Source organism: Girardinichthys multiradiatus, chromosome 20 (assembly GCF_021462225.1).
Source record: "Girardinichthys multiradiatus isolate DD_20200921_A chromosome 20, DD_fGirMul_XY1, whole genome shotgun sequence".
NCBI lineage: Eukaryota > Metazoa > Chordata > Actinopteri > Cyprinodontiformes > Goodeidae > Girardinichthys > Girardinichthys multiradiatus.
Genome location: NC_061812.1, coordinates 48,717,292 through 48,742,832, shown reverse-complemented (window position 1 = coordinate 48,742,832; position 25,541 = coordinate 48,717,292). Strand labels below are relative to the sequence as shown.

Genomic DNA, 25,541 nt, shown 5'->3' with positions numbered 1-25,541 from the left:
ATACCAATTATTGCCTAAATTAGTTCCAAGACTAACTTAACTTCACTTCCAGATTCTTCAGGATTATCCTTGGTTCTCAAACATAAACATTTCATGGTAATGTTGCATCACTCTTTCAGTCATGATTTTCAACCACCTTTGATTTACTTGTTTATATTGTACATAGCCCATCTGTCTTCCTTATTCTTTCATTTGGCCTGGTAGTTTAGTTGGGTTGTTTTAGCATAATAAAGAGTTTGTTGATTGAAATATGTTTGACTTTGAGTTGACTTATTTTTGTTAATAAATTCTTGTATTTTAAGAAATTGTGTGAATTCATTCTGTGTGTGTGCAGAGTTTATGCTATTCAATAATGTCAGAGCTTGGGTCATCCCTTTCAATTTTGTTCTAATATCACCGCCTTATTGGGCTGGTATTCACACAACAACCCTTAACAAATCAAAATATTATTAAAATATTGAAGTATTAATATTAAATAAGATATTATTCATAATATCACAACATCCGGCAGCAGAGTTAAGCTGCTTCTGTTACAAAACTAAACTAGTATTCAGATGGTCTCGTTAGAAGACACAGGAGTGATGGATACATCTTGAAATCAAGACATTTTTAACTAGATGTTAAATAACTGGGAAACAAGAGCTAGTTCTATCTAAGTAGCTTTTAAAAGATGTTAAAAATAAAATGTGTATAATTTCCACAGCTAAGCACAATATGGCAGAGGCCTGTGGAACTTCCAGGTACCCCAGCAACCAAAAAACCCTTCTGGGAGTTTTTTTCAGCACTGACCAACTTTCATGCAACCTGAATTTCTTGCAGCACCTTGTAACTCTTAGTGTTTTTATGATCTCCGAAGGATGTTGTAAATGTCTTATCGGTTGCCAAATGAGTCTTACTGCATAACGCAATCAGATAAAATATGAAAAAAAAACTTGCTCACCCGATTGGCTCCTTCTTGGTAAAAGTCAGGTTGCGATTGGGTCTGGCCTGGTTGATGGGGATGGTGCTACCCTGGAAGAGAGTTACATTATTTTAATGAAAGAAAATTAGTTTTTGGTTACAATCGTACAATCCTTTGAGAAATAGTTATGCTTTTTGTTTTTGAAGCCAGGATTTGTCTGACTTTTATAAGGTCAGTTATCTTACTTGGATCTTGTCACACCAGCCAGCAAAATATCGGAATGTCTGGATTGACATGCCCACGTGAGTCTTGAGGGCCAAAGTGTAAACGGCCCCAGAGTCGATGGCTTCAATAGTAGCTAACTCCTCCTGGTGCTCCTCCATCACCTCCGCCAGTCTGTGGGGAGAGATGATGAAGAGACACAGTCAGTAATGCTATGAAATATGCTGGATATCTTAGTCAGCAAGCTGCCACATCTCTGAGGTAGCTAACAAAGTTTATCATTTATACCTACATATGTCACCAGTGGTGTCTATGAACGAGTTTAAATAAATAGGTTCATGGGTGAAACTCACATTTATGAGAACCTAGAAATGAATGATGCTGAATTATGTTTTTTAAGTGGAGAATTTGAAGGTAACAACGCTTTTTTTTAAAATCATTTAATGCTGCTCTCTTTGGGGTTGATCTCAACATTTACACTGTGTCTTTTAGGGGTGAACTCTGGATACTAAACAGAATAAAAGTCCTGGCTTTATGAAGACCCATATTAATAATTTAGACCTATGTGTTTGTTTGAACTTAACTATGCTGCCTTCGGATATTAACTGAAGGCTAAAGCTCTAAGCCTTAAAACTATCAGGTTACACTGAAGGGTTTTTAATGCCCAATTGTTTTTTATGCACGTATGATGAAGTTAAGACATACAGAGAATCTACAGCTTTATACTCCTTTCAAGATTGGGTCAAATGTCTTGTTTGTGTGCACAAACGTGGCCAATAATGCTGATTCTGATTCTTTGAAAATGGCCCTTTTAAAATGTCCAGTGGGCCACTGTGAATTCCCAGAAACTCAGGCTAAATTGTGGAACTGTTGATCTAACATTATGAAATACATACACTACTGGTTAAAAGTTTGGACACACCTTCTTATTCAATGGTTTCTTTTTTTATTCCTGCTTCTGGGAACTCCTTCAAGACTGTTGGAAAAGAGAGGGTTCTGGACTGTTTCTGCGAGTTCTGCCAGGACATCATGTCATTTTTCAGAAAATCTGAGATTTTGTGCTTTTAGTAAAGAACTGGTTATTTTCAGATCTCATGTCTGATACAATGTAACACTTTCTACACCTCTGTGTATCTATAAACACATTCCCAAGTGCACAGATAACACATGTAATGACAAAGCTGAATGAGAACGTCATTTTGCGTTTCCAGGACTTTAACATTCCTTTTAAGGTGCTCCAGTTTGTTCATTATGGGGAAAAACTCGGGCCAGAAACTGAATTTGAATTGCTCATGCTGAATCTGTATTCTAATAACATTGATAATTATTATTATAATAAATAAACCAAACCTTAATATTAGATTTCATCTGACTGAATTATATCTGTTTAACTTCCACCCATTGGGGAAACCCAGCAGGATTTTGAAAACAATGTGCCGGGAGTCAGCTGTTCTCTTGGGGTTTAGCTCACCTCAACCACCCGGTCAGCTGACAGCTGGCGAGGCGAGCCGGCTGCTGGGGCAGCGGACGAACACATCGGCGCATTTGTGCAATTAAACGATATCTTGGTAAACCGATCAGATATTTCAGGTTTACACAACTACATTCTTGTCTAAAAACATTGTAAAATGCATTTTGCTTCACAGAATACGCAATGTATCCAATTTTATTCACAGATTTTCTCTCTCCTCCGGCCAAACTTTAGCCTTCGTCCCCTTCACCATTACGTAATCGGCCTACAAATACAACCTTCAAAGGATGTCTTTATTTTTATTCCTGCAAAATTGTCTTTTTTCGATGTTGGCAGAATATCGACAAAGGTTTGCGCACATTTGTAATGGAAACGCAGCTAGTGCTGCATTTGATACAGTCGATCACAATATTCTCTTAGAAAGGCTGGAATATGCTGTAGGGACCAGGGTAACAGTGCTAGGCTGGTTTAAATCTTATTTGTCTGACAGATTCCAGTTTGTTCATGTAAATAATAAATCATCTTCAAACTCCCGGGTTAATTGTGGAGTACCACAGGGTTCAGTACTTGGGCCAATTCTCTTCACTATATATATGCTTCCAATAGGTCAAATTATGAGGCATCAGGGGATACATTTTCACTGTTACGCTGATGTCTTGAAGACATAAAAACTTGGATGACTTTAGATTTTCTGCTTCTAAATTCAGACAAGACAGAAGTTGTCGTCTTTGGACAAGAGTATTTGAAAAAGAAACTGCTTAGTCAATTAACCTGGATGGCATTAAACTGACTTCCGGTAATAAAGTAAAAAACCTTGGTGTTATTTTTGACCAGGACATGTCATTTAAATTTATATATATATTTCACATATTTCTGAAACGGCCATTATTAAAATCACCAATTCTTTTGGCAGCTGACTCTGGTCTCCACTCCCTCCTTATTCTCCTGGATCTGAGTGCAGCCTTTGACACCATGTCACACTCCATCCCCTTCCACAGACTCACTTCTATTGGCATCCCATATTAAACAGGTTTCTAGGATTTCCTTCTTTCACCTCCGGAACATTGCCAAAATTTGAAATATCAGAATCAGAATCAGAATCAGAAAAGCTTTATTGCCAAGTACGTTTTTAGACATACAAGGAATTTGTTTTGGCGTAGTCAGTGCAATACAATACAAATTAAACAGTATAAACATATCTACAATATAATATAAATATATGTGCACAGTTTTAAGTGAGTGAGAGTAAATATAGAGCAGTATAAGATGCAAGAGCAATACAACAGTGCAGATGATCATTGTGCAAGTATGGCAGTGCAAGTAAAGCAGGAGTCCAAGCTGAGCGTTAATGTAACGCATAGAGTTACAGGTTACAGGTGTCCTGTCAGCAAAAAAAAAGGGGGGGGGGAGAATGTCAGGGTGGTTTCCGGGCTTTGTTAACCAGGCTGGTGGCAGATGGGAAAAAACTGTGGCGTGAGGTTTTGGTCCGGATGGACCGCAGCCTCCTGCCAGAGGGGAGAGTCTCAAAGAGTCTGTGACCGGGGTGGGAGGGATCAGCCAGAATCTTCCCTGCCCGCTTCAGGGTCCTGGAGGTGTACAGTTCCCGGAGCGACAGTAGACTGCAGCCAATCACCTTCTCAGCAGACCAAATGACACGCTGCAGCCTGCCCTTATCCTTGGCTGTAGCAGCGGCGTACCAGATGGTGATGGAGGAGGTGAGGATGGACTCAATGATGGCTGTGTAGAAGTGCACCATCATAGTCTTTGGCAGGTTGAATTTCTTCAGCTGCCGCAGGAAGAACATCCTCTGCTGGGCTTTCTTGATGAGGGAGCTGATGTTTGGCTCCCACTTGAGATCCTGGGAGATGATGGTTCCCAGGAAGCGGAAAGATTCCACAGTGTCAATTGTGGAGTCACATAGGGTGATGGGGCAGGTGGGGTTGGGTTCTGCCTGAAGTCCATAACCATTTCCACTGTCTTTAGAGCGTTGAGCTCCAGGTTGTTCTGGCTGCACCAGTCCAACAGATGGTCCACCTCCCATCTGTACGTGGACTCGTCACCATCAGAGATGAGTCCGATCAGGGTGGTGTCGTCCGCAAACTTCAGAAGCTTGACAGACTGGTGACTGGAGGTGCAGCTGTTGGTGTACAGGGAGAAGAGCAGAGGAGAGAGAACACAGCCTTGGGGGAAACCGGTGCTGATGGTCAGGGAGTCAGAGACGTGCTTCCCCAGCCTCACGCGCTGCTTCCTGTCAGACAGGAAGTCAGTTATCCACCTACAGGTGGAGTCGGGCACACTCAGCTGGGAAAGCTTCTACTGTAGCAGAACTGGGACGATGGTGTTGAAGGCAGAGCTGAAATCCACAAACAGGATCCTGGCGTAGGTTCCTGTGGAGTCCAGGTGCCGGAGGATGAAGTGAAGGGCTAGGTTGACTGCATCATCTACAGACCTGTTGGCTCTGTAGGCAAACTGCAGGGGGTCCAGGAGGGGGTCGGTGATGTCTTTTAGGTGTGAGAGCAGAAGGCGCTCAAAGGACTTCATCACCACAGAGGTCAGGGCGACAGGTCTGAAGTCATTAAGCCCCTGTGGTCCTTGGCTTCTTGGGAACAGGGACGATGGTGGAGGACTTGAAGCAGGCTGGCACATGACATGTCTCCAGTGAGGTGTTAAAAATGTCTGTGAAGACTGGAGACAGCTGATCAGCGCAGTGCTTCAGGCTGGCTGGTGAGACAGAATCCGGACCAGCAGCTTTCCGGGGGTTCTGTCTCCTGAAGAGTTTGTTTACGTTCCTCTCCTGGATGGAAAGAGCCATCCTCGGCGTGGGTAGGGGGCTGGTGGGGGGGAACTTCAGGGTGGGGGTTGGAGGTGCCAAGGCCCCTCTTGAGGTTGGAGAGATGGGGGTGGTGGATTGTGGCTGCAGCTGTTGGGGGGCGTCGTGGGGGATGGTTGCAGGACTGTCCCTTTGTCTTTCAAAGCGGCAGTAGAACTCGTTCAGGTCGTTGGCGAGGCGTCGGTTGTTGATGGAGTGGGGGGCTTTCGGCTTGTAGTTGGTGATTTGCTTGAGTCCTTTCCAGACAGACGCAGAGTCGTTGGCTGAGAACTGGTTTTGGAGCTTCTCAGAGTACAGTCGATTGGCCTCTTTCACTGCCTTGCCAAACTTGTACTTTGCCTCTCTGTATATGTCTTTGTCCCCACTCCTGAAGGCCTCTTCCTTATCCAGTCTTAACCTTCTGAGTTTAGCTGTGAACCAGGGTTTGTCGTTGTTGTAACTCATCCTGGTGCATGATGGTACACAGCTGTCCTCACAGAAGCTGATGTAGGAAGTCACAGCCTCTGTGTACTCGTCCAGACTGTTGGTAGTAGTCCTGAACACATCCCAGTCTGTACAGCCTAAACACGCCTGGAGATTCTCCACAGCCTCACTGCTCCACTTCCTTGACGTCCTCACAACAGGTTTGCAGAGCTTTAGTTTCTGCCTGTATGCAGGAATCAGGTGGACCATGATGTGGTCGGATTGGCCCAGTGCAGCACGTGGGACGGCGTGATAAGCGTCTCTGATGGTGGTGTAACAGTGGTTGGAAATAACTTCTCTGGTGTAGTAGCCCTGATGTTCATGAGTTCTTCTCTGGTGAGAGAGCTCCGGGTACCATCACAGAAGACCGTTTTAAAGCAAAAAACAAAACAAAACAATGCGCACCAACACGCCGAGGCGACTGATCTGCGGCGCCATCTTGGCTCCTATCCAGGAGTGACACTAAAAAACTAGTCCATGCATTTGTTACTTCAAGGCTGGACTATTGTAATTCTGTACTATCAGGATGTCAACAAAAAGGCAGTTAATAGCCTTCAGCTGATTCAAAATGCTGCAGCACGAGTTCTGATGAAAAATAAAAAGAGAGATCATATTTCTCCTATTTTAGCTTCCCTTCATTGGCTCCCTGTTAAATCCAGAATATAATTTTAAATTCTCCTCCTCACATATAAAGCCCTTAATTATTTAGCTCCATCATACATCAGAGATCTGATTGGTCCATATGTTCCTAACAGAGCATTTCATTCTCAGACTGCAGGTTTACTGGTGGTTCCTCCATTCTCTAGAAGTAGAATGGGAGGCAGATCCTTTAGTTATCAGGCTCCTCTCCTGTGGAACCAGCTCCCAGTTTTAGTCCATGAGGCAGACACCCTGTCTACTTTTAAGGCTAGGCTTAAAACTTTCCTTTATGATAAAGCTTATAGTCAGAGTGACTTAGGTTATCCTGAGCTATCTCTGTAGTTATGCTGCTATAGGCTTAGACTGCTGGAGGACATTATAACCACTTTCACTCTCTCTGCTACATTGTCACACTACTCTCCAATTTTGCGTTATTTACTGTTATTTCAATTTTAAACTTTATGTTCTCTTTCTGTTTTTTCTTTTTCTAGAAGCTACATCTGACATGGCTCTGTGTTTAGCTGTGACACCTTCCTGGAGGGGGACATCGGCCAACCTACTGTTGCCAACAACTTAATGCTCACCTTCTACCAATGATGCACTTGGCCCTGTCTTTCAGTGTTTAACCCTGCCTCTCCTGGAAATAGGTACTGACTGAGCTTCCACTGTGACTAACTGTATGTGCTCTCTTTCATACTCTAGACTTAAAAACTTGCTCAGAGTTCATCTGCTTAGCTGTCTTTCTCTCCTAGATGAAGCCACTAAAGGATCTATGACCATTAATGTTTCACTTTTCTTTCCTATAGAAAGTACTTCTGGATCAGTGCTTCTTTGTTCTCTTTGTGTCTCTGCTCTGTTCTCTCAAACCCCCAGTTGGTCATGGCAGATGGCCGCTCACACTGAGCCTGGTTCTGCTGGAGGTTTCTTCCTGTTAAAAGGGAGTTTTTCCTCTCCACTGTCGCTACATGCATGCTCAGTATGAGGGATTGCTTCAAAGTCAACGCCAGCGACTGTCCACTGTCTCTACATGCTCATCCAGGAAGAGTGACTGCTACAAGTCACTGACTTGATGCAATCTGCTGGGTTTCAATAGATAGAAAAACTTTTAACCAATTTGAATAATAAACTGAATCTGACTGTTTGATAGTTATGATTAATTGGACTGTATGTAGCCAATTTGAAATATGTATGATTCGATTGAATTGACTTTGTAAGGTGCCTTAGATGATGTGTTGTGAATTGGCGCTATATAAATAAAACCAAATTGAATTGAATTGAATAACAAAAATCATATATAGGAGGTGTATGTACCGTCTGAAATGATCATAAAAAGGCTCATGGGTTTAGTTTGATAGGAATCCCTCATTTTCTCCAGATCGGTGCACAGATCTGTACTTTCTGATATGGACCTAGTTGTAAAAAAATCCTTCTTTGTTCAGCTAAGTCTGTTTCAACAGCTTGTCTTCTCTGGAGCTTTCCACATTGGCAGGTGACCATAAACCCAGTATAACCCAAAAACTCTTTCAGTGTGATAGTGCAGAGGACGTTTGGGCTAAATATGTTAGATATTATCAGTACCCCAAAGCAGGGAAAATAGCCCTGGTAATACTCACAATGTTTAGATCTACTTATACCTATGAATCAAGCTTTCCTTATTTGAATGTTATAAAAACAAGGGCAGGTTCCTCTCTCAACATGAGACCATGAGTGCCTGGGGATTGCTCTCACTACTATATGGCACTGACATAAAGCCATTTTTGTGAGATTTGCTTTATTGCTGTTTTTGTAAAGTAACAAATTACTTTTTAATGTAAGGACCACAATTATACTGTATACATTCCATTTTCCATCCGAATATGTGTCAGCAACCATTTTTTAATATCTGTTGTTTCTGAAATCTCTGTCAGTTTGACAGATCTTAGTTGGTTGTATCTTGTTTTTGGAATACTTTTATCAGATATATGTAAACGTTTCAAAAAGTCAAGTCTTTTTTTGGAAGCAGTAAATAACTTAAAATATTAATAATAAAATAACAAGAAATAATGGGGATAAAATAGCATTTTTCTTTATGACGTTTTACTATTAAAACAAGTCAATAAAATTGGGGTGCAACCAGACTTAATTCAATCTGTTGGTTTTGATAATAGATTACATTGTGTGTGGTTGCATTAATTGTTTTTGGGTGGAAGATACAGCAGAAACAAGCAGAAAATCTGCAGATTTACTTTCCACTACACTTCTAAATATTCAGACCATTGTACACGTAAGTATAGCCAAAATAACAGCACAGATGCCGACTTTAATTCACCTGATCGATATACTGTATATACAATCATATTCCATTAATTAGAATAGGTGCTCCGATGAAGCTTGTTTGTCAGATTAAAAGAACCTTTTAAAATATAACCTTTGATCTTGAATGTCACCATAATTAATATAAATAAAGACTTGAAAGCATCACTCTGTAAATAATCTATAGACTGTGTTTCACTTGAATGACCCACTAAAATTAATGACGTTTTCAATAATATTGAATTTATGGAATGACTCTGTATATAGGCCACCTACAGGATGTCTGGATGGATGGCATTGGTAAATCTAACCTTGTCTGACAGAAACAACTCATAGAAACAACATGCAGTGTATGCCTCATTCTTATATTGTAAGACTTTAAGCATAACTAATAAAAATACTTTAAAATTACAGTATTTCATTTATAACACCCATTTATAGGAGACTGAAACAGCACTACAAGCCAGATTATTGATTAATGTAAACTACAGCCCAATTTACTAGATACCAAGCAGAATATAGGAGTACTTACTTGTAGATGAGCCTGCCTCTGTCTAGCCCCACTCCCCCCTTACAAGTCTATTAGCACCTGTGTGAGGCTCCCTCCTGCTTTAAACTCTCCGCCATCTTTAGGGCCCTTAGGAACTGCACTCTCACAGGATTTGATGACTACACACCTGTCACCTTGACGTCGCTTTACAGGTTTCATGTGATCATGAAACCTGTAAAGCGGCTGGTGTGGAAGCGCCTGAAGAACATCACAGGCCACCCTTTTACCTTCAGGTCGGTGCTACACAGCACTACTCGCAAAAAACAACCGCCACAGAGACAGTTTCTTTCCTCAGGCTGTCTCTCTGATGAACACCTGACAGTCAGAGAGCCCAGATCGATACCATGAATATTTACTTTCATTCAACAATGTCTTCCTCTTTGTAAAAACACTGAATGTACAGGTCCTTCTCAAAATATTAGCATATTGTGATAAAGTTCATTATTTTCCATAATGTAATGATGAAAATTTAACATTCATATATTTTAGATTCATTGCACACTAACTGAAATATTTCAGGTCTTTTATTGTCTTAATACGGATGATTTTGGCATACAGCTCATGAAAACCCAAAATTCCTATCTCACAAAATTAGCATATTTCATCCGACCAATAAAAGAAAAGTGTTTTTAATACAAAAAACGTCAACCTTCAAATAATCATGTACAGTTATGCACTCAATACTTGGTCGGGAATCCTTTGGCAGAAATGACTGCTTCAATGCGGCGTGGCATGGAGGCAATCAGCCTGTGGCACTGCTGAGGTCTTATGGAGGCCCAGGATGCTTCGATAGCGGCCTTTAGCTCATCCAGAGTGTTGGGTCTTGAGTCTCTCAACGTTCTCTTCACAATATCCCACAGATTCTCTATGGGGTTCAGGTCAGGAGAGTTGGCAGGCCAATTGAGCAAAGTGATACCATGGTCAGTAAACCATTTACCAGTGGTTTTGGCACTGTGAGCAGGTGCCAGGTCGTGCTGAAAAAGGAAATCTTCATCTCCATAAAGCTTTTCAGCAGATGGAAGCATGAAGTGCTCCAAAATCTCCTGATAGCTAGCTGCATTGACCCTGCCCTTGATAAAACACAGTGGACCAACACCAGCAGCTGATACGTCACCCCAGACCATCACTGACTGTGGGTACTTGACACTGGACTTCTGGCATTTTGGCATTTCCTTCTCCCCAGTTTTCCTCCAGACTCTGGCACCTTGATTTCCGAATGACATGCAGAATTTGCTTTCATCCGAAAAAAGTACTTTGGACCACTGAGCAACAGTCCAGTGCTGCTTCTCTGTAGCCCAGGTCAGGCGCTTCTGTCGCTGTTTCTAGTTCAAAAGTGGCTTGACCTGGGGAATGCGGTACCTGTAGCCCATTTCCTGCACACGCCTGTGCGCGGTGGCTCTGGATGTTTTTACTCCAGACTCAGTCCACTGCTTCCGCAGGTCCCCCAAGGTCTGGAATCGGCCCTTCTCCACAATCTTCCTCAGGGTCCGGTCACCTCTTCTCGTTGTGCAGCGTTTTCTGCCACACTTTTTCCTTCCCACAGACTTCCCACTGAGGTGCCTTGATACAGCACTCTGGGAACAGCCTATTTGTTCAGAAATTTCTTTCTGTGTCTTACCCTCTTGCTTGAGGGTGTCAATAGTGGCCTTCTGGACAGCAGTCAGGTCGGCAGTCTTACCCATGATTGGGGTTTTGAGTGATGAACCAGGCTGGGAGTTTTAAAGGCCTCAGGAATCTTTTGCAGGTGTTTAGAGTTAACTCGTTGATTCAGATGATTAGGTTCATAGCTCATTTAGAGACCCTTTTAATGATATGCTAATTTTGTAAGGTAGGAATTTTGGGTTTTCATGAGCTGGTATGCCAAAATCATCCGTATTAAGACAATAAAAGACCTGAAATATTTCAGTTAGTGTGCAATAAATCTAAAATATATGAATGTTAAATTTTCATCATGACATTATGGAAAATAATTAACTTTATCACAATATGCTAATATTTTGAGAAGGACCTGTATACCTATTTACAAAAACCTTTTGTTTTTTCATTTTTCCTTTTTACTTGTTTTATATTGTAAATGTCTTCACTGAGAGTAAACTGGAACAGAAGTCAAACTCCTTGTGTGTCCACAACCTTTGTGGATAAAACTGATTCTGATTATGTAAACTATAGCTTACTTTAGATATCAAGCATCATATAGGAATGCTTACTTGTAGATGAGCCTGCCTCTGTCTCTTGGGTTCATCTTGCCCCATTCCCCCTCTTCAAATGCCTCCTTAGCAGCAGTCACTGCCTTGTCCACATCACTAATCTGGGCCAGAGACACTTCACAGATGTCCTGCAAAACAAATCGACCTTGAGTGTCTGAAACACATAGTCAGCACTGATGACACAACCAATGGAGGAACTCAGCCAGACTAGCTTTGTTATATTAGAACCTTTCTTTAAACCAGATGTAGACATGTTATACATAAAGTTATGTGGAAGAAGTCATCTCTCACTGTGCCATCAGTGGGGTTGATGGTCTTGTAGGTCTTTCCTCCCTCTGCATCAACAAACTCTCCATTGATGAACAGCTGGTGGGGCATCTTTATAACCATGTTGTTTATGTTCTTTTCCACCTGGGAAGGGAAACAACTAATAAATAACACATTCAGACATTTTTGTTTCTAGTGGTTACCGACCACTTACATAGTCAACTACAAGCTCCTGTTCCCCATCCTCCCCCCGGAGCTTCCTGACACACATCTGGATGAAATCCTGGAAGGTGGTGTTCATGTAGACATCCTCGTTCTGCAACTGGCAGCTGCTGGTGCGAAGCTTCACTTCCTCAACAAGCCTGATTGTTAATGAAATGCAAATGAAGACAGAGACTTGTTTAAAATTAATCTTAATTTAAAGAGATAGAACTTCAACAAAGACTAACCCTCATATCATAAAACAACATCCAACATGTTATTGACCGAAACAGCCTCTCATAAAGATGAACATAATCTCAGTACAATAGAACTGATGGTTTCAAAAACATAAAAGCATAACATTTATTAATTACAATGTTATTACTTCCACCAAGGAGTTTATGTCTTTGTCATTGTCTGTCTGCAAAATATCTCAAAAAGTTATGAACAGATTTGGATGTAAATTTCAGATAAGGAGCATATTAGGACTAGGAAACTAGGGCTGCAACTTTGAATTCCCACATGGAACGTGACCCTGTAAGCAGCTGACATACATCGACCAGAACTTAGAAAAGAAGCTCACCTGCGTCAGTGACCTTATTGAAGGTCCTCGGTGCAGGTCTGCAATCTGAGTGCTTTTCTAGTTTTTTAAATTTTATTTCTGGAATTGACCAATAACGATGGGGCCAAAGCGTCTTTGATTGAGCCAATGAAGCTCTTTAACATACTGCCAATAGTTTGCAAAGTAGCAGGCGAAATAAGTAGCAACTGCACAACTAAAAGGAAAAGGTCTAGTGTTTTTTTTTGTATTTATGTTGATATGTTCAACATAAATGATGCTTCAGTTTCATTTAACAATTTTGAGAATAATAATACAATAATTCCTAGGTGTGTCAAAAAGTCAAACAGTTTTAGGTGAATTTTTCTTTACCTGACCACGTCCATTGACGCAGCACCAGACTTGAAGAAATCTGTGGAATCTTCAATCAGGCTTACATTCGTCAGGATAGTCTTCCATACGCCCTGACAGAAATCAAAATGGGATGTAAGACTAACATCTATTGACTTTGAGATGACATGTGTTGTGAATTGGCACTATATAAATAAAACGGAATTGAATTGAATTAAATCTATTGAATCTACTGAATTGAATTGAATCTATTGTTTGACATAAACACTTTCTGATATTTCATTGTCATTCCTATGTTTAGTACAACAGTACATCCTACCCTCATCTGTTCAGCAAAACTTTTCTCTTCCTCAGAGAGCTCCACAGCTGCACTGCTACCAGAGAGGAAGTACTGTGCTGCAGGAATCATCTTGCCATCCTTAAACTGCAGATTCTTTACCAGCAGCTGAAGAGGACAATAATAAAGAGGGCAACCATAACAAAAAAAAATATCGTCTCTCATTAAAAAAATACTTTATCAATCACATTGATCATGTCATCTTGCATTAAGAGCATTTCAATCTGAGTCATCAGGAAATAAAAACTCAAACTGTGTTGCACTTTGTTTCAACCAATGAAGAAGACATAGCTCCAGAATGAAATAGTTCAGGTAGACCTTGGGTTGGCATTTAAACAATTTAATTTGGAACTACTTCACTGTGTCAGTATGAACTACATGTTATTATATAAAAAAATAAAACCCAAACTTTGTATGAAATGTTTCTTTGATGTTTATAGCTTTAAATCTGTAAACCAGTACATTTAATGACTGAGTGGCATTTATTCCATGTCCCTGTAAGGTCATCTGACATTGTATTAAGTTATATTGTCAGCATTGTTTGGGTCAGCATCTGGGTTGGAAGCAGCTTATTGTTAAACAAAACTAGTTTAGTTCCCACTAAATGTACATTTTCACAAAAATGTAAACTGTGTATTAAAACTGGAATATTTTAGTAACATTTTCAGGATCACAGTTGAGTAATTCTGACAAATGTCCATTGAACAGGAGAGGTCAAATTAGTTATAAGTATTCTTCTGACACACCATGTCCATATAAACTTTACAATTGCCAGAAAATGTACCAAGTGTCACATGAATAAAATTATAAAACAACTGCCATAATTTCACTTATACAGTTTTAGTTATAATAAGCAGAGCAAATCAAATATAAACTAAAATAAACTTAAATGACTTATAAATGATCAAAAATAAGGTACTTAAACTGGCATAAAATTCTGGGTTAGAGTCTCAAACAAGTTCACTGAAAATATTAAGTTCAATCCCTTCCTAATGAAATCACCATTATTCATCGACTATGTAACACTAGTGTTTTATTTTTGTGGTGTGAACAACAAACATCTATAGAATGCTAAGGTGCTGATGCCAGTCATTATTAATCTTGACGGTAAATTAGAGAGATGTGGACATAGTTAAAATAAAAACGCTGCAGACACACATTAAACTCATACTAACAGAGACAGACTGGGACTAGTCAAAAGCATTCAGACAGGGATTTCGATCAAATCTAAGAGCAAGAAACTAGACAACAACTAAAAAGCAAAAAGCTATAATCATAAATAAAGAACCCCTTAAATCCTTGTGTTGCCCCTTCAGACAATTTATTCTCCTGATTTAATTTTTCAAAGACATTGCCTGCAGAGTAGGACTGTTGTAGTGAGACGGTCCGCAGGTGAAAGTCCGAGCTGTGAGCAGCAGGGGGCAGTAGTGGGACGACAGATGACCTATTCTGTGAGGCTGCAGCATCCTACAGGCGGCTGCTTCCTATAGCTCGGATTCAAAGACGGACATGGCTGCTGCTACACTGCACTCATTTAACGCATTCCTTACAGAGAGGCTAACCGCTGCTGCCGTGGATATCTATGGGTTCGTTGAAAAGACGGTTGTGGAGTACCAGGAGGAGGTCTACCGAACCCAGCAGGAGAACCAGAGGCTACAGCGCCTCCTGGATCTAGTCTACAAGCCGGAGATAAGGCTTCATAGGACAGGTAGGAGTTTCTGGTTATTGCTTGCAACTTAACGTTATAAGGAGCTAATCGTCGGTTCCGTACGTCAGATAATGGAGTTGAAACTAAAAGATCTGTTACTGTTCCTGCTTTCTGCTGCTGTTAGCAAGTCCAAGCTAACCGCTGTCGGTCACAGACATACAGGTCCTTCTCAAAATATTAGCATATTGTGATAAAGTTCATTATTTTCCATAATGTCATGATGAAAATTTAACATTCATATATTTTAGATTCATTGCACACTAATTGAAATATTTTAGGTCTTTTATTGTCTTAATACGGATGATTTTGGCATACAGCTCATGAAAACCCAAAATTCCTATCTCACAAAATTAGCATATCATTAAAAGGGTCTCTAAACGAGCTATGAACCTAATCATCTGAATCAACGAGTTAACTCTAAACACCTGCAAAAGATTCCTGAGGCCTTTAAAACTCCCAGCCTGGTTCATCACTCAAAACCCCAATCATGGGTAAGACTGCCGACCTGACTGCTGTCCAGAAGGCCACTATTGACACCCTCAAGCAAGAGGGTAAGACACAGAAAGACATTTCTGAACGAATAGGCTGTTCCCAGAGTGCTGTATCAAGGCACCTCAGTGGGAAGTTTGTGGGAAGGAAAAAGTGTGGCAGAAAACGCTGCACAATGAGAAGAGGTGACCGGACCCTGAGGAAGATTGTGGAGAAGGGCCGATTCCAGACCTTGGGGGACCTGTGGAAGGAGTGGACTGAGTCTGGAGTAGAAACATCCAGAGCCACCGTGCACAGGCGTGTACAGGAAATGGGCTACAGGTGCCGCATTCCCCAGGTCAAGCCACTTTTGAACCAGAAACAGCGGCAGAAGCGCCTGACCTGGGCTACAGAGAAGCAGCACTGGACTGTTGCTCAGTGGTCCAAAGTACTTTTTTAAGATGAAAGCAAATTCTGCATGTCATTCGGAAATCAAGGTGCCAGAGTCTGGAGGAAGACTGGGGAGAAGGAAATGCCAAAATGCCAGAAGTCCAGTGTCAAGTACCCACAGTCAGTGATGGTCTGGGGTGCCGTGTCAGCTGCTGGTGTTGGTCCACTGTGTTTTATCAAGGGCAGGGTCAATGCAGCTAGCTATCAGGAGATTTTGGAGCACTTCATGCTTCCATCTGCTGAAAAGCTTTATGGAGATGAAGATTTCATTTTTCAGCACGACCTGGCACCTGCTCACAGTGCCAAAACCACTGGTAAATGGTTTACTGACCATGGTATCACTGTGCTCAATTGGCCTGCCAACTCTCCTGACCTGAACCCCATAGAGAATCTGTGGGATATTGTGAAGAGAACGTTGAGAGACTCAAGACCCAACACTCTGGATGAGCTAAAGGCCGCTATTGAAGCATCCTGGGCCTCCATAAGACCTCAGCAGTGCCACAGGCTGATTGCCTCCATGCCACGCCGCATTGAAGCAGTCATTTCAGCCAAAGGATTCCTGACCAAGTATTGAGTGCATAACTGTACATGATTATTTGAAGGTTGACGTTTTTTGTATTAAAAACACTTTTCTTTTATTGGTCGGATGAAATATGCTAATTTTGTGAGATAGGAATTTTGGGTTTTCATGAGCTGTATGCCAAAATCATCCGTATTAAGACAATAAAAGACCTGAAATATTTCAGTTAGTGTACAATGAATCTAAAATATATGAATGTTAAATTTTCATCATGACATTATGGAAAATAATGAACTTTATCACAATATGCTAATATTTTGAGAAGGACCTGTAGATCAGTTCTGGAGAAATTGCCCTGCAGGTTCTGCTGGATTAAAGGGCTATTTAACCAGTCTGGACGACCTTCTCTAGTTCCAAGTTTAAAACACACAGAATGGTCCAATTTAAAGTGGATTGTTGTTTAATACACAGTGGGAGATTTATTTACTTAAATGAAAGTGAAAACTAATAAAAATGTATTTTAGCGAATTTCTAAACGTGTTGTGTGTTTACATGATTCCATCTGAAAGAGTATCAAACCAAGTTTCAGATGATAAAAAAATAATATCATGTATGTAGCTTTAAATATTAGAGAGCTGCAGCGTTTTAAAAGCTCTGAGTCCAAAGTCATTTATATGTAAGTTTCCATTAAAACCTTTAAAAGGTCGTGACCCAACATCAGAAAGAAGACCAGCTGAATTTCAGAAGAAGATTTTACACATTACTATAGAATGTTAAGCAAATAATGTGGTGAATGTTCTGCCTTTTTAATATTTAGAATAAAAACCAGGCCAGTTATTGTAGAGCATGATCTTTTTATGCATAAAAAGATGCATAAAATTCTGCCTCCATTCTTTTTCAAAGTAAACCTTACAATTTAATCCTGAAATGGAGTCATAAATTCAACCGGGTCCTTGTTTAAGTAAATTTAGAATGTGTTCACAGGTTTTTCTGTAGTGGCTGAAAACATACAGTTACTAAAGTTCTATTTGTTGGTTGTAAAAGTTCTTGTTGTCTTCAGCTAAATCAGTTTATTGGACCTAAACTTTAGCAGTACGCTCCAGCTGTGTTATTACTGGAAAGATAAAATTAACCAGCGAATGTTATTCTGGTTATGCTTATGTTAGCAGTGACTCATAATACCAAATAAAAAACTGTTATGCAGGGTATGAAGCAGCCTGTAGCATAATCACCAATCTAGCAATTGGAAGAAAAAACAGCAGCCAATATCACTGTACTAATAAAGGGGCATTTTTAAGGCTTTTTAGGCTGCTTTACCACTGTAGAAGGTGTCCAGCTTGAAAACTACATTACGTAGGTCTATGTGATAGTGATCCCTCCAACTTTGACAAAGATGAATTTTAAAATGTATTTAGTCATCAGTCAGTCATTTTCTACAGCTTATTCCATAGTGGGTCGCGGGGGAGCTGGTGCCTATCTCCAGCAGTCTAGTAAGTAAGTAAGTAAGTAAAATTTTATTTATATAGCACCTCTCAAGACACAGATCACAAAGTGCTTCACAACACTAATACAAAGCACAATTGGAATAATATATTTATAAATGTAAAATAGAAGATAAGATAAAATCAAAAATAAACTAACCAAACGCAAGCCTAAAAATATGAGTTTTTAGCTGTTTTTTAAAAGACACCACCGAATCCGCAGTCCTTATACACAAGGGGATAGAGTTCCAGAGTCGGGGAGCTACTGTTGCAAAAGCTCTATCACCCTTAGTTTTCAGCCTTGTGTGATGTACTGCCAGTAGGACTTTATTGCATGACCTCAGAGACCTGGGGGGATTGTACGGATATAAGAGTTCACTGATATAAGTTGGGGCTTGACCATGAAGACCTCTATAATTCAGGACCAGAATCTTAAACTGAGCTCTGAATTTAATGGGGAGCCAGTGCAGCTGGATGAGTAACGGTGTGGAGTGGGAATACTTAGAAGATTTTGTCAGAAGTCTAGCAGCAGCATTCTGAACAACCTGGAGACGTTCCAGGGAGTTTTTGCTAAGACAGGTAAATAAAGCATTACAGTAATCCAAACGTGAGGAAATGAATGCATGGATAGTAATCTCAAGTTCAGAACGTGACACCATGGGACTTAACTTAGCAAGGTTACGTAAATGATAAAAGGGTCTAAGGGTGGGAAACGGGGTACACCCTGGACAATTCGCCAGTCCATTGCAGGGCAACACACAAACAACCAAGCACACACTCATTCATACACCTAAGGGCAATTTAGAGTGACCAATTAACCTAACAGGCATGTCTTTGAACTGTGGGAGGAAGCCGGAGTACCCGGTGAGAACCCACGCATGCACAGGGAGAACATGCAAACTCCATGCAGAAAGACCTCCGGCCGGGAATCAAACCCAGGACCTTCTTGCTGCAAGGCAACAGTGCTACCAACTGCGCCACCATGCAGCCCTAAAATGTATTTAATCTTCCTAAATTAAATGAGGAACGGGAAAGGGTTCTGTAGTTATCTATACCAGCAAGTGAACTCCATGAAGCAGTTATAAGCATGCCCAGCGCCATAGAAAGAGAGAGTTACGACACTCCCATTGACTTCTATAGAAAGAATGGAAAGCGGAAGTCACGTGGTTCATGGAGCTGCTAATAGTTCCAAACACCAGCAGCTCCAACATTGGACGTAGTTCATTCTCGGTGTTTCAGAAGGATTTTTTACGGTAAGTTGACGAAAATACAGCATTATTTTCCTATTGTGAAGCTTAAGTTGACTGTTCTGTATCGCAGTTTAGGAATTATATTTTATATCGCCAGGTTTAGTTAATTAAGCATGTTAACTCGCTTGTTGTATTTTAACTGCAGTAACTCATTGCAAGCATGGCGGGTTTAGACGGGTTTATCTCATTGTGTCTGATTCAGCATTTTAAAATGTCCATTACAGCTTACATTCTTAACGTTGATCATTTTCTCATTTTTAATGTAATTCCAGCTACTGAACTAGCACATCTTGAAAAATACTGTGATATTGGCATAGTTAATTTAGTTAAAGTTATAGTTTGTTTGTCAACAACAGCCACATAAATGGGGACATTATCATTAAACGTGATTGTGAAGATGAGTCATTTTTTCTTATTCTTTTCCAGGTAAACCACACGAGAATGGCTTAAGTGAACTGCTGAACCTTGTTGCATACAAAGCACCACAAACGTAACAAGATCTCATTTTTCTGTCCTTAAAAATAATAAGAGCTGAATCAAGATGTTTGAACAAAATGATTTTAAGACCTTCACAAAGCTGGTATTTACAGCAGGACTTTTACTTAACATTTGTTTTATGTTATTAGTTTTGCATTTGCTAGTCTTGGGTGAAGTTGTAGTAGATATTAGAATCTATCTCAAGACAGAACAAGAAATTAAGAATTATTACTGGAACATATCAGCATCAGTACACACAGCAGTAACAAAAAATACTTTTAAACAATCAAAGGTAACACTGTTGTATTCTTGTTGATTTGGAGTGCTGGAGCTGACTGGTTGATGGGGAGGATCTAAAAAAAAAATCAAAGTGATCAGAAATTATATATATATATAGAGAGAGAGAGAGGGAGAGATACTATAGAGAGAGGGATAGTGTTTTGAAGAAACACATTAACTTTTCTTCGTATTTACTGGAAGGCATTTACTTTTTTTGCATTCCAGTATGACCTTCCAGCTATGATAGTGATTCTGAGTCCTCTAAAATGTTCCTGTATTGTTTTCAGGGAGGTCAACAGATGTGGTGACTGACTTCAAAAGGAGCTGCTGCCAATGATGCCAAAGGAGGATGAACCCTCATTTGGACTTAGGCACATTTCTACCTTGTCCAGATTTGATCAGATACAGTTTATTGGTGCAGATGTAATTAATAAACTGTATAAATGGTAGTGCAAGTATTTCTTTATTAAAGCTAGTTTTGTATTTTACATATCTTACAGAAAATTGTTTTTTGCACAATTCACAGTTGTTTTGTCATCTAATATGATTTTAACTACAGTTTCAATTAAATGAACATTTCATAGTCAATGAATTACAATTTTACAACAGTTGTCAGACTACAGGCACGATCAGCTCTGTTATAGATACAAGTACTCAGTTCGTATGGCAGCAAAAAATAGAATAATTATGTCTTCTAAAAAAATTAAGAATTCATCCCAGGTCTTCAGTCATATTTTCATACAGCTACTTATTTTCCTCATTTGTTTAAAAATTATTGAATTTTTAAATTAAATAATAAAAAAATTAAATTCTGCTCATTTTCCATCTGTAATATTTGGATATTTTTTTGAAATACATAGGCAATAGATCTTTCCACGTAGTATAGGATGTAGATCTGAAGGTAAGTTTGATCAGAGCTCTTAACTGCTGGCACAGAATACAATTATAGCATTCCCATGTTAGCATGTGGAGGAGATCAGAAAGACCATTAATAATTGGTATTGTTACTTCTGTTTGGATTTTCAAATTATGATTTAGTAACCAGTAATCAGTTCATTATTATTTAATTACCAAAAGTTGCAGGAAAGAGTGAAAAAAGTCGCTTTTTGCATTATGTCGCACCTGAAGCTGTTCAAACTGACTGACACTGCTGAGATGTTGAAACTATTGAGAGCTACATGAACCACGTGACCGCCTATCGGCGAGTTCAAAGAGTGTCGTAACTCTCTCTTTCTATGGCGCTGAGTATGCCTAATGGGAAAGATCCAGGACCTGATGGCTTCCTGCAGAATTCTACAAAGAATTCTGGTCACTTCTGGCCTCCGCCTTTCAATGGGTGGTCATAGAAATTCAGGAAACCTCAATACGTTCTCCAAACATGAATTGTGCTAACATAGTAAATTATATCCTCAAGCTGGATAAAGATCCCACACTTCCTTCTAGCTAGCGTCCAATATCACTTATAAATGCAGATCCTAAAATCATCTGCAAGACGTTGATCCCAAGGATGGACAAGATAACGGCTCATATTCCATATCCTTACTAGGCTGGGTTTATTAGGCTGGGCAACAACTGGCCCTTTTCCACTGGCTCTACTTGGGTTCCTTAGCTCTACTCTCTCTCTTCTCGGCTTGGAACCTGTTGTGTTTCCACTGACTCGCTGATGACTGGAGTTTTGGCTTGAAGCCCTCTAGCCGTCAGTGTAGAGCGCTGTCCTGCTGTTAAAGTTATTGTGTGACATTGTCACATTAAAGTAAACTGCTTTAAGCAATAAACATACAACATAAATACAAAATAAAAACATAAATAAACAAAACGCAAATAATATTTGTATTGCTGTATATGCAAGAATTATATATATATGTTGTGACTATTAATCTGAATATATTATTTAATATTAATATTTTATCAAATAATATTTCGGTCTGTTAAGGGTTGTCCTGTAAATACCAGGCCAGTAAGGCGATGGTATTGATGGTATTGCTCAGACATTATTGAACAGCAAAACTCTGCACATACATGGAGTGAATTCACACAATTTCTTAAAATACAAGAATTTATTAACAAAAAATAAGTCAACTCAAAGTCAAACATATTTCAATCAACAAACTCTTTACTATGCTAAAACAATCCAACTAAACTACCAAGCAGAATTAAAGAATAAGGAAGACTAAAGGGCTGTGTACAATATAAACAGTTGATTAAAGATGATTGAGAACCAAGACTGAAGGAGTGATGCAACATTATCATGCAATGTTTATGTTTGAGAACCAAGGATTATCTTGAAGAATCTGGAAATGAAGTTAAGTTAGTCTTGGAACCCACTTAGACAATAATCACAATGCAAGATCAGAAAAAATATTATTTTAAAAAAGATCATGTTTTAAAGAATGATCTGCTGAATAAAACAAACCTTCTGGATGACTAATTCTCAACGGTGTCTCATTAGCTGCCTTTATTTATTAAAATAATATTTAAAGAAATATTAAGGAAATAGTCAAGTATTTAAGGAAATATTTTGAAAAAGCCAAATCTTTCTGGAGAAATGGGCTTACATATGCAGGCACATGTTCTTAGCTGTTAGCAGTTAAAGCTAACAAAAGAAGCTGCTAGCTTAGCACCAGAATCAAACACACACCTTTAAAAATACCGTTAATAAAAGGGTTAAAATGCATATGCGCGGACAGCGCGTTATGATCAATCTTCTGTGTTTAAAATCACCCTTTAAATAAAGTTTGTCTTAACTTTAAAAACACACAAACAAAGAACACAAAACTGAGCACGTGTGCTGCAGATAGCCTGCTAGCACTAAGATAGCTGAATTCCACACAAACAAAACCAAGCTTCATAAAATGAAAAACGTTTAGATAATTTCATCCTAAATCTCTCTGCCCAAAACCCTAACTTGGTTTCCTTTATCGCATGCGTTCATCTTTTACTGGATCTGCTAGGAAAGCCTTGTTCCAAACAATCATGCCAATGTTTGACAATGGTGACATTATATATAGATTAGCTCCTGTCTTCACTACAGAAACTTGATGGTATGTACCACTCTGCTTTACGTTTTATAACGAATGCATCCTTTCATACACATCACTGTTGTTTGTGTTCTACTGTAAACTGGTTATCCCTACAGAACCGAAGGAAAATCCATTGGTACAGGTTTATATATGAATGTCCACCCTATCTTTGTAATTTGTTACAAGCTTTTATGACTCCCTATAGTGAAACGCTCCGCCCAACTTATTATGCTCAATGTTCCCAATATTAAATCAAAATATGGAGAACAATCTCTTCATTATGCTGCAGCAAAAGACTGGAGCATGCTTCAAAAAACACTGAAACTGAAACTGTCTCTTTATCTTCTGTTAATTCATCTCATACAGGGCATGAAAATGCTCCGCTGAATCATATCAACATCAAACTCACAGCATCATGGCTGTTTATAAATAAAAGTGGATAAGCCTTCTGATCTGAACATCCAGAATATGAAGCTACTGATGGAAGTGGGGGATGTATTTTGTTCCTCATAATAAATATACTGTTTAATATAACTGCCTTCATTTGTCTTTTGGCATTTCAGATGCCAAGCCTCCTGCTGTACCTGCTTCCACAGACGATATTGCTCCTATGCAGCAGTTGAGTTTTGAGGAGATTTCAGAGGTCAAAGAGGAACAGAGGGAGGAGCTGTGGTCCAACAGTACAAAGGAGCAGGCGTCCGTGGAGGACAGCGATGATGGTGACGCTTTGACAAGAGAGCTAATTAAAACTGTGCAGCAGTTAGAGGACTGCAGAGCAGCGGAGGAAAGCAGAGAGATACAGCAGACTTCTCCAGAAGATCCAAAACTGGCTGAGGAAAAGACAACCACCACTTTGTACCGCTGCCACATCTGCAACTACATATTCACCAAAAGGATTGTGTTGACATGGCACCTCAAGATGCACGAAAACAAGTCCAAAGATGGCAAGGGCAACTTCAACTGTCACATCTGTGGCAAGCACATCCCCTGTCAGAGCAACCTGCAGAACCACATGAGAGTCCACACAGGAGAGAGGCCCTACAGCTGCCATTATTGCGGCAAGGGCTTCAAGCTGAAAGGACACATGACCGAACACTTGAGGACTCACACAGGTGAGAAGCCTTTCAGCTGCCACATCTGTGATAAATCCTTCAACAGAGGCTCCACTCTAAGAAAACACGTGTTTGCCAAACACAAAGAGGAGAGGCCGTACAGATGTGATTATTGTTATGAGTTATTTACCGAAAAGCTGCTGATGAAGAGACATATAAGGAAGGTCCATGGTGTCAAACCACAATCTCCCAGTCAGAGCCTGGCCTAACATGGCTTTAATGGTGCATGTTTCTGGTAGTAGAATGTAAGTGCTAAATACCGTGAAATCTTTCACACTGTTACTGTGATGACTTTAATTCAATTTATGTTGAACCTTTTCCTAACTTAAACGTGGACTATCTGTCATTATAAGAAATGTTGTGTTATTTAAATAGTAGATTTATAATATTATACTTGATGAGTTTTGTGGGAACCTCTGAAGAAAAAAAATGAACAGATAGCATCAGACTTGAAGACTACATGAAGAGTTTAAAACAGTTTATCTAATAAGGAATAATGGCGGTCATACCAGCTATTCACTTTCAAGCTTGTTACAGTTAAAATTAGTTTTATTGTGTTTTGTTCAAGTTAATTAATGCAGTGGAAACATGTTGATGTGTGGCTTGAAACCATGAGATCACCAACCCTACAGCTTCTTACTTACAGTCTAACAGATAAAACAGAGACTTTATTCTAGCATTAGTCATTTTTTAAACATTTATTCCTATGAAAGTAAATATCTTCTAACAACGGAGGATAAATGAGCCCAGACTGAAAGCAAATAGACCAGAGTTCAGGCTTCCAACAGTTTTTCCTGAAAAAAAAAATTCCAACATTCCCAGTCCTTTACAATCATTTGAAAATATAAAAAAATATTCAATGTGCAGAGTTCATACATGTGCTTGAAATCCTTAAAAATGCTTGTATTTCAACAAGGTGTTTTCAATGTTTGGAAAGTGCTTGATTTCTGTATAAAGTCCTTTACAGTGCTTGATATTCTAACTGCACAGTTTTGTAATAAAGAGCAACAGTTTGATTAAAAATCTCAGTTTCATATTTTTATTTCAAGGCACAAAATAGAGATCGATCATTTTGCCTTTAATGTAGTCTCAGAAACCCTCGATGCTGCTCAGAGAGGGTTTGCTCCTTTTTTGTGATACCGGCGTGTGAGCAGGAGACATCACCTGATGAAAAGACCAGCCTCGGGACCAGCGGCGTCCTCTGGCACAACAATGAAGCACACCCACGTTGAGTACGTAATTGTGTCTTGCTAGTCGAGTACATCTCCGGGCAGCGGGAGAGGACAACGGTTGCTGTATTAAAGGCAGCTGGCTCAAAAACACTATATGCACAACATGGTTGAAACGAGGACCTCAAGTAGCTTCCTGCAACATTTGCAAAAAGGGCCTGTAGCTTTTTACGATGTTTCGTTGTCCGGTGAGCTAACCCCTCCCTTCCTACTTCTCTATGTCTAAAAGGATTGCTCAATCCAGCTATCCATCCAACG

General features: G+C 39.8%; 2 protein-coding genes across 2 annotated transcripts in view; one reads left to right on the top strand and one right to left on the bottom strand.

The window, feature by feature from the left end:
• The window catches only part of aldh1l1 (aldehyde dehydrogenase 1 family, member L1), a 59,922-nt gene that overhangs the window by 3,829 nt on the left and 30,552 nt on the right, over positions 1 to 25,541 (bottom strand). Inside the window, exons 8-14 of the mRNA XM_047348356.1 lie at positions 13,272 to 13,397; positions 12,974 to 13,065; positions 12,056 to 12,203; positions 11,866 to 11,985; positions 11,575 to 11,702; positions 1,147 to 1,297; positions 941 to 1,011 (exon numbers count right to left, since the gene is read on the bottom strand). Of these exons, the coding sequence (XP_047204312.1) occupies positions 941 to 1,011; positions 1,147 to 1,297; positions 11,575 to 11,702; positions 11,866 to 11,985; positions 12,056 to 12,203; positions 12,974 to 13,065; positions 13,272 to 13,397 (836 nt within the window). The remainder of the gene's footprint in view (positions 1 to 940; positions 1,012 to 1,146; positions 1,298 to 11,574; positions 11,703 to 11,865; positions 11,986 to 12,055; positions 12,204 to 12,973; positions 13,066 to 13,271; positions 13,398 to 25,541) is intronic.
• On the top strand, positions 14,689 to 25,077 carry LOC124857203 (zinc finger protein 880-like). Its single transcript, XM_047348357.1, has 2 exons — positions 14,689 to 14,997; positions 23,506 to 25,077. Exons 1-2 carry the CDS (start codon positions 14,799 to 14,801, stop codon positions 24,261 to 24,263), a joined length of 957 nt encoding a protein of 318 aa, XP_047204313.1. The 5' UTR covers positions 14,689 to 14,798; the 3' UTR covers positions 24,264 to 25,077.